We start from the raw sequence: 15552 nt of genomic DNA on the forward strand, positions 1-15552 counted from the left end.
GCTGCTTGCCGGGATAGGCTCTGGCTCCCCCACAACCCTGAATTAGAAGAAGTGGTTCGAAAATGGATGGATGCTTACTGCTAAATCTAAACCAAGACAGAGCATTTAGTCAAAACTGAAAGTGAAGACAGTTATTTTTCATGGCAAAAATATGAATTGGTAATTGATGTGAAACAGCACAGTTGCTATAAATGCAAATGATAGGAAGTGTATCTAAAAAAAGAAAACTACAAAAGGAATATGTCCTTCAAATCAAAATGTATGAAAATATTGTCAGTTTCCTTTCTAATTCTGATAGCAACACTTGCTGAGAGTGACAGTACTAAATCTAGACCATAATTCACACAAAGTGGGAACTGAAGATGGATACCGTTTATGTAAAAAATAAATAATAATAATAATAATAATAATAATAATTGCTTACACTTATATAGCGCTTTTCTGGACACTCCACTCAAAGCGCTTTACAGGTAATGGGGACTCCCCTCCACCACCACCAATGTGCAGCATCCACCTGGATGATGCGACGGCAGCCATAGTGCGCCAGAACGCTCCCCACACATCAGCTAGCAGTGGGGAGGAGAGCAGAGAGTAATGAAGCCAATTCATAGATGGGGATTATTAGGAAGCCATGATTGGTAAGGGCCAATGGGAAATTTGGCCAGGACGCCGGGGTTATACCCCTACTCCTTTCGAGAAGCGCCCTGGGATTTTTAATGACCACAGAGAGTCAGGACCTCGGTTTTACGTCTCATCCGAAGGACGGCACCTGTTTACACTATAGTGTCCCCATCACTATACTGGGGCATTAGGACCCACGTGGACCACAGGGTGAGCGCCCCCTGCTGGCCCCACTAATACCTCTTCCAGCAGCAACCTTAGTTTTTCCCAGGAGGTCTCCCATCCAGGTACTGACCAGGCTCACACCTGCTTAGCTTCAGTGGGTTGCCAGTTGTGAGCTGCAGGGTGATATGGCTGTCTAAAATTATATTTGTATGAGGTTGTGCAGATGCAGCTCTTCCTTTGTAACTTGGCAACCAAAACTGTACTCAGTTTTGCAAAGAATCTTCAGAAGCCTTCCCTAAAACACTTTATGCTGTATATAAAAAACAACCATTTGGTATAAAACAGTAAGCTTAACAGGATAAGTAAACAAGTAAACAAAATGTATTTAGAATCTGTAAGCAAATAATTACTACTATATTTCCAAAACTGTCACCCTAAAGGAGCTTCTGTCACTTGCAACTTGTGGTTTAGTTTAGTCTTAAAAAGATTTTTAAACTTGAACTTAATAAATTTTCAGGAACAAAAATGGTTAGGGGGGGGAATTCTCCACAGTACTCTTTTTCAGTTTTCCTCACAATTACAAAGTTCCTCCAAAAGTAAATTAAAATACCCAAACTATCCTTTTACATGGTAGAGATATTCATTGTATAGTGCCATTTTAGGTCTGTGTTTATTATAACATGGTATGTTTATCATATGGCTTTCCTCTAAAGAGGTAAAATAATTGAAATAGTAAATTGTTAATAAAATACAAAAACATCATAACATTTTCCATTCAACGTGGTTTTGTTGACAATGTTGCTTTTGCTCTTTGTCATGACTTTAAATAGCAAGACAATCACTTCACAATTTCACTTTAATTGCAGGAATATGATCATGAAATTGACAAGCTATTTTAAACATGACAGTTTAAACTCCTTTAAATCTCTCATTCATCAGGCACTGGCACTCCTGTCCATGGGTAATGAGTGGGCTGAGACAAGTTGAAAGTTCACCAGCTGGAAGCACTAATGATATAAATGCATATACCAGTAACTGGACATTAACAGATTAAGCCAATGATCTATTAATGACTTCCTTCAGCAAAGTGGTGCCAAATGTCCCTGTGCCTTATGTAAAAAAAATTAAAGCAAGCAGAACCAATTACTTATATGTGGAAAGACCAAAATGGGATGGGGGACAACTCACTCTTCTGTCTTCCAAGTTATATTGGAAAAACAAACATAAAAAAATGAATGTCCTTACACAGAACTGCACCAAGAAATATTAGTGTTTCTGACATTACGAATCAGTCACAAAATTATGACTATGAAGTCAAATTAGATACTGTATGTACTGCAGCTGTAAAAGTTTCTCTCACATGCTGGATCTCTGTTACCAACCTCCTCTTGCCAAAATACTTAATTTAAGACATCACTTTTTAACAATTCACTCTATTTAATCCTCTAGACATACATAATTGTTTTGTGGTTTAAATGCATAATCACAATTCACTTTTATTTGTCTGGTTCTATTTCCTTTCCAATATTTTTTTTTGCACATAGGTTTCTTATGCATGTACTTTTAAGAAAATGGCTCTCAATCAACCTGATTTCTGCTGATTTTTTTTCCTGCTGAACTCTTAATCTCCGGTGCCAACGGATTAATTTCCATAGGTAGGAATGGCAATGTATCTAACACAAGAAGGCTATATTGTAGCACAACACAAGAGGGTCCCACAATGAGCTTTTTCTTGCCATCTGTACAGGTTAAGTTCATCACATTTTAGCTGTCACACCTGAATGAAACTCAAAAAGTGGTAAAAGGTTCATATAAATTATCTGATCTCTAAAGAGCTTAAAGCACGTTTAAAATGCATTCTGAATAAAAAAATCAAAAGCTTGCGATTGAGAACTCAGGTGGAGAAAAGAAAACAGAAGACACACTTGTTCCCCTAGGCCACGGTCGTGAACCTCTAAGATTATATTTTGTTTTAGATGTGTCAATGTTGACAATCATTTTTATTATGCATGAATATGGATCATATGGTCACGATAAGCACTCCAATGGCTCAGTAATTTAATTTTGTTATGGGAAGGAAGAATGTCATTAATAGCATTATGTCAATATTACACTATTAAGAGAGTGGCTGGTTTTTATCATATATTTGGGTACTAGCAAATCAGTAAGTGGATACCATTACTGTAGGATGTCTTCAGATGTTAAAAACATTTTATAGATGTGGTGTGCAACATTCATTTGTAATCTAGAAAAATAACAAAAATGTGTATTAGCAAGATTTATTGATCAATTAAATATTAACAGTGTCAGGGTAAAAGTCAAATTAGTTCTTCATAAACTTCCTGCAGATGAAGGAAGGCAATTTGTTTTAGGCAATTCCTGATAGATTTATGGTCTATATTCTGAAGGTCAGTGTGATTTTATGAACATGGAAGAATTAACTATCTGCACTTTTACTAGAAAGAGCTCACTCATTATGTTTAAAAACAGTACTGTATGTACCTGCTCACTGGACTTTACATTGTTGAGTAAAACTACTGACGATCTCTGACTTTATGGCAATACTATAAAGTGTCAGTTACTCATTTAAGCATTAAAGTATATACATAAAGTTACAGAAAGTCTAGAATAATATTTAATAAAATAAATCTTCCACTATATTCAATTGCTACATCTAAACAAGAGTTGATATTTAGGCAAAGTGGGAAGTAAAGGAAATTATTGATAAAGCCATGTAATGGTATTTGATCTTAAGTAGTGCAGCGACTGTAATTCAAGATTTCCCTTAATTCTTATCAAACTAATAGTATAGAAATAAACTGAAAAGCTTGAAAATATTTACAACTCTCCTTCCAAACTCCAAACAGAATCATATTTAAACCATGGTGTGCTTTGCTTTTCCTTGAATTATTAAAAAAAAATAGAAGAAAGTGCATAAGAAATCGAACCAGTTTAAAACGACAAAATGACATTTTTCGCAGTTGTCAGCTTTTGTCATTTCAAATCACTGACCTAAAAAAACAGTACACTTTAAAACTAAAAGGCTGAACTAAAAATAAAAAAATAAAATAAAATAACATTTTGAAATGTAAGTCGGGGACAATTCGCATGCTACCTTCCAGCCCGGCAAAAATAAGGCAGACCTGGTTAAATAAAAGCATTGACTGAAGATCAATTGCGAATTGTAGACAATAATTGATCGGGTAAACAAAAAGAAAGCTCACACAACAGGAAACTGCATTTAAATGGCACATCTGCTGTTTCCAACTGGTGTGTGAAGGTTTGATCCATTCTAGGCCCATGAAGAGAAATTCAAGAATAATCATTTTTGCTAATAATTACAAGAGGAAACTATGAAATGATATTTATTCACACTGTCTCATTAACTGCCATGGAATTCCAAAACACTGACCCTCACCCCAGATTTCCAAGGCAATATGGCCATCGGCATTATGATGTGTAAAATCTCCCTGGTCTTAGCAAAATGAAAAAAAGACCACTTGCGTTTGCTTTAACCCCATTGTTTTTCTTAAATCAATCAATTATAGCAGGTATCCAGTGTATTTCTGTCAGTAAATGCGCCTGTATCACAAATCTCATTCCGGTTTAGCACCACTAGTTGTGGAAGAAGGGCTAGAAACAGTGGCCAGTATAATTTAGATGTAATGAAACAATACTGACTCTAATTAATACACATTTAAAAATATAATGACATGCGTTTTGCTTCCTTTAACTATGAAAACAATTTCTTGTTTCTGAGAATACTTGATTAATTATCTCTAATCTTAAATCACTAAGTTAAAATGTAAAAAAATACTAGCACCTAAATTAGAAGGGCAGCATGTTATCTGTAAGTACATTTGTAGATATTATAGGCAACAACAAAAATGAATGCTGAATTAATTATACAGTAAGTTAGACCGTTAATTCATGTTCACTTATAATAGTCCTAATAGTACCTTTTTAAAGTTTGTTATAAGAGTATAACATTAAATAGTCATTAATGTTAAAAAACAAACAGCAATTAACTCAAAACACAGGGAAAGGTTTAAAAAGTTACTAAAATAATTTCAGAAGATTTGAGGTGAACAAAACTATCAAAATCCACAGTCAGAAAGTGCTTATTTTTAACTAAAGTGTTTAAAATCTTAAATTCAATATTGTATTAATCCTACTTTTACCTGATATGGAATAGCATGCCTTTTTATTGGTAAGAATATCTTCGGAACGACTTTCCATTCACAAATATTTTAAAAACAACACTGGATTTTGGATACAAGAACTTTCTCATAACCTTTTTGAAGCTCAGTGGCACAAGACAAAACCACATCTGAATTCTCCATACTAAAAGCAGTAGTGTATACATGTACCACCTATGTATGGTAAAATATTTCCACCTTATATTTAATTCTTAACTTTAAGTACAGGTTTTCTTTCTGCATTCACTACACACTGCCATTTTTAAGCATTGTGAGTTACAATGGAATGGAGGGTAGCCTACTGTACATTTTGAGAAAGCTCATACTTGAGGGGTATTTAGATTAGGGAACTGAGGGGGCAGAGTGCTCACAACACACCAATTCTAACAGAATCAGGAAAGCACAGCATAACTCAAAGAATAAACTTAAAACAAAAACATCCATTCCTACCTCAATGTTAAAAGTAAAAGGAAAAATTCCAGAGGACAAGACATAAGATGGCATAAGCAGAATCTATACGGATTAAACTCTAAAATGAAAATTCTAAGGGTTTAACTAAAGGTATAGACAGCCTAATGGAAACATAGATACAAGTAACTTAACTGTATGATGATACCAGGATGATTGGCAGCAAAAGCAACTTTAGATTACTGGGAATGGGACAGACATTGAAACTGATAAGGCTGAAATGGTTAATAATTATTATAATTTCTTAACCCACTTTGCAAAAGCAACTACTAGAGAGGATGCTCTTCATTCTTTTCAAATAACCACTGCTTGAGGAAAAGCTAAGATAGAATCACCAGGATATAATTACAGTAATCTGATGTACAGTTTAAATATCCGATGTCTAAGTCTAAAATTTGGGTTTATAATTATAGAAAAAGAAACTGAAGAAATAAGTCAGAGACGAATGAAACAGAGGCCGAAGTGTGAAGTAGAAGTGAACAGCACATGGAATAAATAATAGAAGAAGAAAAGAAAATAGTACCTAAAGTAAATAAATATTTCATGCAGGCTTTTACAACAGAAAACATCAGTGATGCACCTAATGTGTTAGGAAATTTCTACTAGTTTTAGAAAAATCCATTCACCTGTATTTCATAGCTACTATGCTGAATATTCGATGCTATTCATTGGTGTTGACAAATGACCAACCATATTATTTAGGGACAAATTATAGCAGCACAAAACTTCTCTGGTTGCCATGGAAGTCTTTTGCTTTTGGCTCCGTTTCTTGCTGTTCCGACTGTGGTGGTCTCAGTCACGTCATTAGTTCGTTGTCAATCTGCCAGGATCTAGGAGAGCATCACAACCGCTTGTGCAGCACCTTTAAGGCTTGGGTCATCACGGGTAGGTGGTGATTGGTCGTGACACCATTACTTTTGGTGGGCATCCCCACATGGCACGCTCCTGACTGCAGGATCACTCTGGGCCTGTCAGTGAATTTATAACAGGTGATCTCTGGTAGGGGTCTGAGCCCAGCTTTTGTCTCCCTCTTGGGCGGGTGTGACTGGCGGATGTCAATTTAGGCACTACATGATTGGACATGTCAGGGTGGGCCCAATTTACGGTGTTCTGGTTTGGCATTGAAAAGTTGGACATTCTGTCAGAGTCTTCATCTCAGCAGTATGGCCATGAATCTGATTCCAAGGAGTTAAGCAATTCCCGGGTTTATTTTCCATTCACGTCAGGAAAAAGATTATTATAATCTTTCCAAACACTGAATTCTAAGCATAGGCGTAGTATTGCTGCTACAACTACTGTAGGAAACTGTAAATCAATACTTTTTGCTTGTTACCGGTGAAATTAAGGAAAGGGTTGGGCTAATACATAATACGAAAATTATAGCATTTTCAGAAACAGACAAACTGAAATTGGGAAATTAAAGATTAACTATGCTACTAGAATTCTTTCAATAGGCAATAAGAATACCTGATAACACAAACAGATGACATGATACAGTGCCTTGCGAAAGTATTCGGCCCCCTTGAACTTTTCAACCTTTTGCCACATTTCAGGCTTCAAACATAAAGATATAAATTTTTTATTTTATGTGAAGAATCACCAACAAGTGGGACACAATTGTGAAGTGGAACGAAATCTATTGGATTTTTGAAACTTTTTTAACTAATAAAAAAATGAAAAGTGGGGCGTGCAAAATTATTCGGCCCCTTTACTTTCAGTGCAGCAAACTCACTCCAGAAGTTCAGCGAGGATCTCTGAATGATCCAATGTTGTCCTAAATGACTGATGGTGATAAATAGAATCCACCTGTGTGTAATCAAGTCTCTGTATAAATGCACCTGCTCTGTGATAGTCTCAAGGTTCTGTTGAAAGCGCAGAGAGCATCATGAAGACCAAGGAACACACCAGGCAGGTCCGTAATACTGTTGTGGAGAAGTTTAAAGCCGGATTTGGATACAAAAAGATTTCCCAAGCTTCAAACATCCCAAGGAGCACTGTGCAAGCGATCATCTTGAAATGGAAGGAGTATCAGACCACTGCAAATCTACCAAGACCTGGCCGTCCCTCTAAACTTTCAGCTCAGACAAGGAGAAGACTGATCAGAGATGCAGCCAAGAGGCCCATGATCACTCTGGATGAACTGCAGAGAACTACAGCTGAGGTGGGAGAGTCTGTCCATAGGACAACAATCAGTCTTACACTACACAAATCTGGCCTTTATGGAAGAGTGGCAAGAAGAAACCCATTTCTCAAAGATATCCATAAAAAGTCTCGTCTAAAGTTTGCCACAAGCCACCTGGGAGACACCCCAAACATGTGGAAGAAGGTGCTCTGGTCAGATGAAACCAAAATCGAACTTTTTGGCCACAATGCAAAACGATATGTTTGGCATAAAAGCAACACAGCTCATCACCCTCAACACACCATCCCCACTGTCAAACATGGTGGTGGCAGCATCATGGTTTGGGCCTGCTTTTCTTCAGCAGGGACAGGGAAGATGGTTAAAATTGAGGGGAAGATGGATGCAGCCAAATACAGGACCATTCTGGATGAAAACCTGTTGGAGTCTGCAAAAGACCTGAAACTGGGACGGAGATTTATCTTCCAACAAGACAATGATCCCAAACATACAGCAAAATCTACAAAGGAATGGTTCACAAATAAACGTATCCAGGTGTTTGAATGGCCAAGTCAAAGTCCAGACCTGAATCCAATCGAGAATCTGTGGAAAGAGCTGAAAACTGCTGTTCACAAACGCTCTCCATCCAACCTCACTGAGCTCGAGCTGTTTTGCAAGGAAGAATGGGCAAGAATTTCAGTCTCTCGATGTGCAAAACTGATAGAGACATACCCCAAGCGACTTGCAGCTGTAATCGCAGCAAAAGGTGGCTCTACAAAGTATTAACGCAAGGGGGCCGAATAATTTTGCACGCCCCACTTTTCATTTTTTTTATTAGTTAAAAAAGTTTCAAAAATCCAATAGATTTCGTTCCACTTCACAATTGTGTCCCACTTGTTGGTGATTCTTCACATAAAATAAAAAATTTATATCTTTATGTTTGAAGCCTGAAATGTGGAAAAAGGTTGAAAAGTTCAAGGGGGCCAAATACTTTCGCAAGGCACTGTATATAAAGTTTTCTGAAAGCTTTTTATAAGGTTATAAGATGTTCAAAGGAACTGCTTTCATTTAAAAGATTCTGAAGAGAGACCTACTGTACACTATCCATCATATCTCTTTTGTATTCTAAGAAGTACTAATATGTCATATTGTTATATGCTGCTCTATTTTAAGCAATGCGTGCACACACAAAATTTGAGATCTAAATCCATCTCAGTTTCTAACTGGTCTAGTTCAGATTAAAAATTGTGTGAAAGTTACTTGTGAATCAAGAAATCAAAAAGGTTTTGGGCATTACAAGGATAGCCCACTGTTAATCAGCATTAAAAAGTCAGTGCACCTGCTCAAAAACATAATTTTCCTGATAATAACTTGAATTTATTGCATCTCTAAGTGATAAGTTTCTCTCACAGGCAGAACTGTATATAAGAGCCACTCCTACAAAGCACACCTGTGTGCTCTGATAAAAACAAGTGATTCATTTGTCAGGTTTTACGCAACAATCTTTTTTATCATCTGATTTCACTATGCCAGCCCCTGCAAAGTACACACCCGATCTTAGTTCTTGGCATCTTAGCTTCCGGAAACATTAAAGTAAAAGACAGGAAAGACAGGCAATCCTTGTAGGATCTTTTGCTTGTGGCACTATATAAAATAATGTTTATTATTATAATTTTCAGACTCTAAAACACACATGATTGGTATGAATTTAGTGTTTACACCAATTAAATATCTCACTACAATATTTTTTTTTAAAGAAAATTCACATTTTTTTCCAGATGTAGGTAACTAGTAAGGAGTAATTATATACATTTTTACACAAAACAGACTGGGCACCAGATTTGACTATGATACTACATCGGGAAACAACCACGCTGGTGATGAAACACTTCCAGTATGGATAGTTTCTGGCCACATGCTGTGAAATTCAACTGTTATCTGAGAATGTAAGTGAGCACTGAGCTACAACAGTATGAGTATTAAAGCAGTTACAGTATTGTGTTGCAGCACCATTCTGTTTTGAATAATTCAATTTGCATGCTTCAACCTATAAGAACTTTATCAGCTTATAGAAGCATGAATTATTGGACTTGAGTTAAAATATGACCTACTGACTACAGGAAAACATTCAGTTTAGTAGTATTCCTTCAAGATAAACCAGCAGACACCTGACAATTCTATGATGACAATGCGGAGGTGTTTACAAATGAAAGTAACACAAAACTAGGAAAAGTAGTAAATTTTATATGATTAACACAAATAAACATGCAGTTTACTTTGAAAGCTTACAATATTTGCTGTAATAGATATTCACACAGTCTACACACACAGAGGCAAGCAGTGGAGCATGCAGTAGGTCACTGACAACTCACTTTTGTCAAACACAGACATCAAACAAGATACTATTATCCACTGTGTAGTTATTGTGAATTTCTGTACTCACACCATTTTATCTGCCTATGGGGTGATGTAGTCACAGTGTTACTCTGAATGGAACCGTTATATTAACCATGTGAGAGAATTAATGATGCACTGTATTGCAATGTCACAAGTGTCAGGCCTTTCTTTTATCTATGTCCCTTCTGACGAACGTGTGAAAATGAACAATCACTTGGAGAATCTTAAACAAGAAATCCTGGTGTGCACATACTGTAATACTCTTCAGCGTATCTACTGTTTCACACGTGAAAAGAAATATCCATATAACACTGTTTTGTACTGCTGATACTGTAAATAGTTCAACATCTCAGCCACTATGGCCCATCACCCAGAACTTATGCAGGTTTCAACAGGGTTAAGTGAAGGGGGAGCACAAGACTCCCCCATCTGGATGGGATACCAGTCTGTCACAGAGCCTACCCCCCAACAAATGTGAGGGTATGATGGTGCACATGATTATATGTGAATTGGGCTATTTTTAAGAGTTCTCTGCACTGAACTCTCAGAAATGTCAAAACCCAACTGTATATATGAAAACAAAATAACAATTCAAGAAAGCATTCATTTTCCATATTTGAATATCTCCATATTCAGTCCTTGATAAGTAGTGATAGCTAAATTTATGCTGAAAACGTGAAAAAATAAGAAGAAAATGTTTTTATCTGTGGAGTCCTGTTCCAGTATAAGGCATATAAAGGGGAGAACAGGAGTATGATGCAAAGAGAGTTGGTAAGGAGACCCTTACAGATTCTTTCTTGCGTCTTTAACCTTATCAGCGTGGAATTAACCTGAAATTGTTCTTTTGCAGCTCACATGCTTACATAGATCCCATCTCCAATCTCTAAGTCACAGCTTGAATTTCTGAGTTAGATCATTTCACTTGTAACCTGTTTGCCAGTGAATCACCATGATAAATATTAAAAGATGGACAAAACCTTACAATCAAAGCAACAATTCTCTTTTTTTTAATAGAAAATGCTTGATATTAATCACAACCCCAAAATGTTGGCATTCAACAATTACAAACTGCACCACACAACAACAAGACTTATAATACAAACTTTTAGTGCAAGAGCTGAACAGTTTCTAAACATTCACTTCGCAATCTCCAAACAAACACTTATGTATTCACTCAAATGCCTTCCCCACTTCACATCCTTTTCTGGCTACCTTTATCCTTTAATTAAGTCTGTTTCTTCTTTAAAATCTGTTTACACTAATATAGTGCTCATCCCCTTTAGCCTTAGGGATAATAACTTCAGGCTTCTAAGTATGATGTATGACTAAATAAAGTAACCAAAAATAATTTGATCATAATTGCAAATGCAAAAACAAAAATATGCACTGATAACATAAAATCATTTTTGAAAAGTAATGCACAGATCTGCCCTCACCTGTCAATACCTTTTGATTTCGATTTTTCAAGATGGCATATTTTTTACCAATTTATATTAGGTGTGTATTAGGCTGAACAATGTCTCCCTCTGTTGGAAGTATGATACATTGCGCCAATAACTTTGCAGGCTGTGACTACAAATTTAAATACAAATTTATATTTACAAAACAAACTATAGTAAATCCTAACCAAAAATGCATCTGAGGAATATTAAGGTAAGTGTAACACTACAGAGCTGGCACATGAATGAAAAACACTGGTTTTATAATCAAACATAATACACATTAGTACAGTGCAGTTTCTCAAACATTTACAGGCAAGAGTTTTGCGATAATATAAATAAAAATGACTACTGCATTCCAGCAACTATAAATGTGCAGACCATGTGAATACAGTACATTAAGCAATCATCTTACTTGGTGTAGAGTAAACTATTTTAATAGCTTGAAAAGGCTTGAAATAAACACTTTAAAGTACATGAATCACAGTTTTCCAATTCCTCTAAACTGAGGTCTAATAAAAAGGCTACAGTTATGATTAAGACATATTATAAAAAGCTCGAAAGGCATGAAATCTCAATTTTACAATGATTTACGATGTTGTATTTTGAAACTAAATTACAAGATGTCAACACACCACTTTTGCAGTTTAATTAACTGCTCATTAGTAAGACATATTCAAAGGTCTGTGAACATTCATGGTAAGAAGGTAGACAGGAATAACAATCTAGGCATCATCAAACATCGGACATCACCAGGTGGATGCTGCACATTGGTGGTGGTGGAGGGGAGTCCCCATTATCTGTAAAGCGCTTTGAGTGGAGCTTCCAGAAAAGCGCTATATACAGTAAGTGTAAGCAATTATTATTATTAATTAAACATCTCTTAAACTGTCTTGATTATTTACCTGATAAACTGCTTGTTAAACTCAATCTGCACTGACACTTTTTGGCCACTCCAGGTAATTAAATCAATACTGTTCATGTGAGGTGTTATACTTGCAGCTAGTTATACTTCTATGTTGTTTTCCTTGACCATCCAGACCACAAAAAATGCAGACATATTTCAAGAAGAGAAGCCAAGGGAAAAGCAAAGAACCATGAAATTAACTGTATATATTATAAATATAATGCCAGGAGATCTAGAAACAAAATGTGAGATAGAAGCTTCTACTTCAGGAGGTAATGAAATTGGAGATGACTGCAGCCTGGATATATACTGTTTCTCAGAGATAGGAAAGACAGAGAAGTGGAGCACTACTGTATGCGTAATAAAAGAACACTGAGGATCAGACATTTAGAGTAGAATCAAGGGTCTCAGAATCTATGATGTATCAGAAGGGTATCAGAAAACTATGGTGTACACATATCTTTCAAAGTACTGTATTTTCATTAAGACTGCAAATGAATTCTAAAATCATGTCATGCAATTTTCTTCACGGTTTTCCTTATATCCTTTATTCCTTATAATGTTTTCACCTATAAAAGTGTGCAGTTTGAAGAGTCTAGTTTGGATTTAAATATTCACTTTAACAATATGTATACACTGTTTGTAATTCAACAAAATGGAAAATCACTACAAAGTGGTGAATACGTTTGCATGGCTCTGTACATCTTTAGTACCTACCAGCTGGTTGCAATGTGTCCAAAAACCATGAGTACTCTTGACCTCTGATGGCCATTCATGTGATCATTTCTCAGCTCCAAGGGAGGAATCATTTAACAGTCTTATATGTTATAACTGTTCCAGACAAACAATGAAATCAGATCAAAAGCCTTCCTAAATTGTATTGCTTTATTCTGTGGTCCTGACCAAGTCAAACTCGGGTTATTAATGTGATGAAGCAACCACTTCATCTCAACCACAGACTTACAGTAAACATATCTTGTAAAAGGTTTTACAAGCTTCAGTTACTGCATTCATGAGATCCTAAATCACTTACGGTCATCCTGCTAATTAAGCCTTGAGATTCTTCCAAGTCTCCTTTCTCGCCAAAAAAGACATCATTTAAGTTTTTCAAAGCCTTCATGAACCACTTGTTCACAAAAAAAAAGTGGTATAAACCACCGAACTTGACAAATTGCATTGGATATGTTTTGAGTGTATAATTTGTTGGATCCTGAAGATACTGGGAGACACACTGGGGTCTGTCACTGGTAAAAGAAACAACTGCTCCACAACCTTCAAAAACGGAAGTAATGCAGTACACGATTGTGAAATTTTAAATTAAAATCCCATTCTTAATAAAACAGTCCACATAACTACATCATAAGACACTTGAAAATTAAAAGGCTATTATATTTTTTCATTCTAGCTCCATAATCTGTAACCTTGGCCCAAATTTAAAAAACTATGACAAAAAGCTAAAAATCTGTATTTTGCAAATCATGATTAAATACCACATTGTATACATACCTTTGCTGGATCATCACGTATCAGCAGATTAATATCAGCTTAATTACAAGTGGATATTAGTCTTCTGTTAACCAACTTAATATCAGAGTTTTGTGTAGCAATGAGCAATGGAATCAATCTTTTAACCCTTATTTGTAATGGTTTTGGTTGATGTTTCAGGGGTCACCAGAGCATTTTAACTTTTTAAAAGAGTAAGATGATGTAATGTTGGACGTTTTCACACTGTAGTTTGAGGTTTTCTTTCAAACTGTAAACGCACTCACTGAGGCTGCACTTACAATCCTTGATGGAGACTAACCTGCCTTGCTCAGCCAAGAGGGCTCCTTCGTCCTTCAGCCTCTTGCTCTTGGCGGCACAGTCCTCCAGCAGGACTTCGCGACGTCGTTTGATGGCATGGAGCCAGTCCACCCCGGTATCAACGCTCACCTCTTCGGGGGCCTCAGCTTCGAAGAGCTGGACAGCCGCCTTGGACACCTTCTCGCCAGCTTTCCTCTTCCAGCCAAAAGAAGCCATTCTGTCAGGACAACAAGTACCTCAGCATTCCCTCAACAACTTGAATTCAAACTCAAAGCGGATCTCAACCGTTTCCACAGGACGGTAAATTGCAGGCTCTCATCCTTATGTTGCTTCAATTCCTTAACAGTCCTATATTTTCAATTAAAAACACAGATTTTAAAATGAAAAGGCAATAGACAGAATTATTGTGGCATTATTGCTGTGTTGTTGAATTATTGTAGAGTTTTCTAAGTCTCATGACACAATCACCAGCTCAACAGCTTGGTGCGGAGTACACTCCAGTACACATCAAATAGTGGTGAAGAGAGCTCATGGAATTATGATGTCCAAGGGATTATGGGTAGGCAAAAGTCAAGGAGGTATTAAGCAGGCTTTAAGGACTGGACTAGTGCCTTGCAGGGTTTAGGGGTGTCATTTAGTAGACTTCACTCATTCAACACACGATGTCAGTTAAACCGATAATTTTATTGCAGCCTCTATGTGCATGATTCCACAACTTTGACACAAACTACTGCTTGTGAGCCCTAATGGACATACCAAAAGAACATGCTATTGCTGCAAAAGTCAAAACCAGGGGCATTTTACAGTTAACTTGTTTTCTCTCTTCACTGTGGAAATAGGACTACATGCATCATTCCATCCTGAAAATGTAAACAGTGTTAATTAATTTATGAAGTGTAATAAGAAAAGAAGTGGAAATCAGACCCTCTGTGATTTTTAGAGTGAAAAACATGGCATTAGGTTTAGGTTAAAAGCATAGTGATACTTTTGTCAGCTAACACATTAGGAGCTACTAGCAATATTTTTTAAATCAGAAGTCACTTAAGAACATCAAGTGAACATTTACAATTTGGCATTTTAAGAATATTTAATGTGATGACCCTGCCAATATCCTTACATCAAGGTTGTAAGAAGACAAACAATACGAACACTATATAAAATGCAAATAACATAGCTGGACAGTGACAGTGTTAACTAGTGTCCGACGGAAAATACACTCAGACATGAAGGTGGATAATTCCAACATAGTCGGATTGTTCTAGTCATTATTTATACTCCTTGCATTTGAAAATCCCTGAACTCTCTACATAATGTGTGAAGCCCACTTTATCTACACCAAGGCGACATGACAGCCATTCTGCGCCAGGAGAAGTCAGAAACTGCTTAACCAGTTGAGACAAGTAGGAAATTTAGAGACGCCAGATTGTGAAAGCT

At 36.5% G+C, this 15552-nt stretch overlaps 1 protein-coding gene across 1 annotated transcript in view; it reads right to left on the reverse strand.

Annotated features, from left to right (window-relative positions):
• The window catches only part of ttc33 (tetratricopeptide repeat domain 33), a 41067-nt gene that overhangs the window by 24816 nt on the left and 699 nt on the right, over positions 1-15552 (reverse strand). The window contains exon 2 of the mRNA XM_088629114.1: positions 14120-14335. Coding sequence (XP_088485240.1) covers positions 14120-14334 — 215 coding nt within the window. The 5' untranslated portion in view covers position 14335. The remainder of the gene's footprint in view (positions 1-14119; positions 14336-15552) is intronic.

Source organism: Lepisosteus platostomus, chromosome 4 (assembly GCF_059453375.1).
Source record: "Lepisosteus platostomus isolate fLepPlt1 chromosome 4, fLepPlt1.hap1, whole genome shotgun sequence".
Lineage (NCBI taxonomy): Eukaryota > Metazoa > Chordata > Actinopteri > Semionotiformes > Lepisosteidae > Lepisosteus > Lepisosteus platostomus.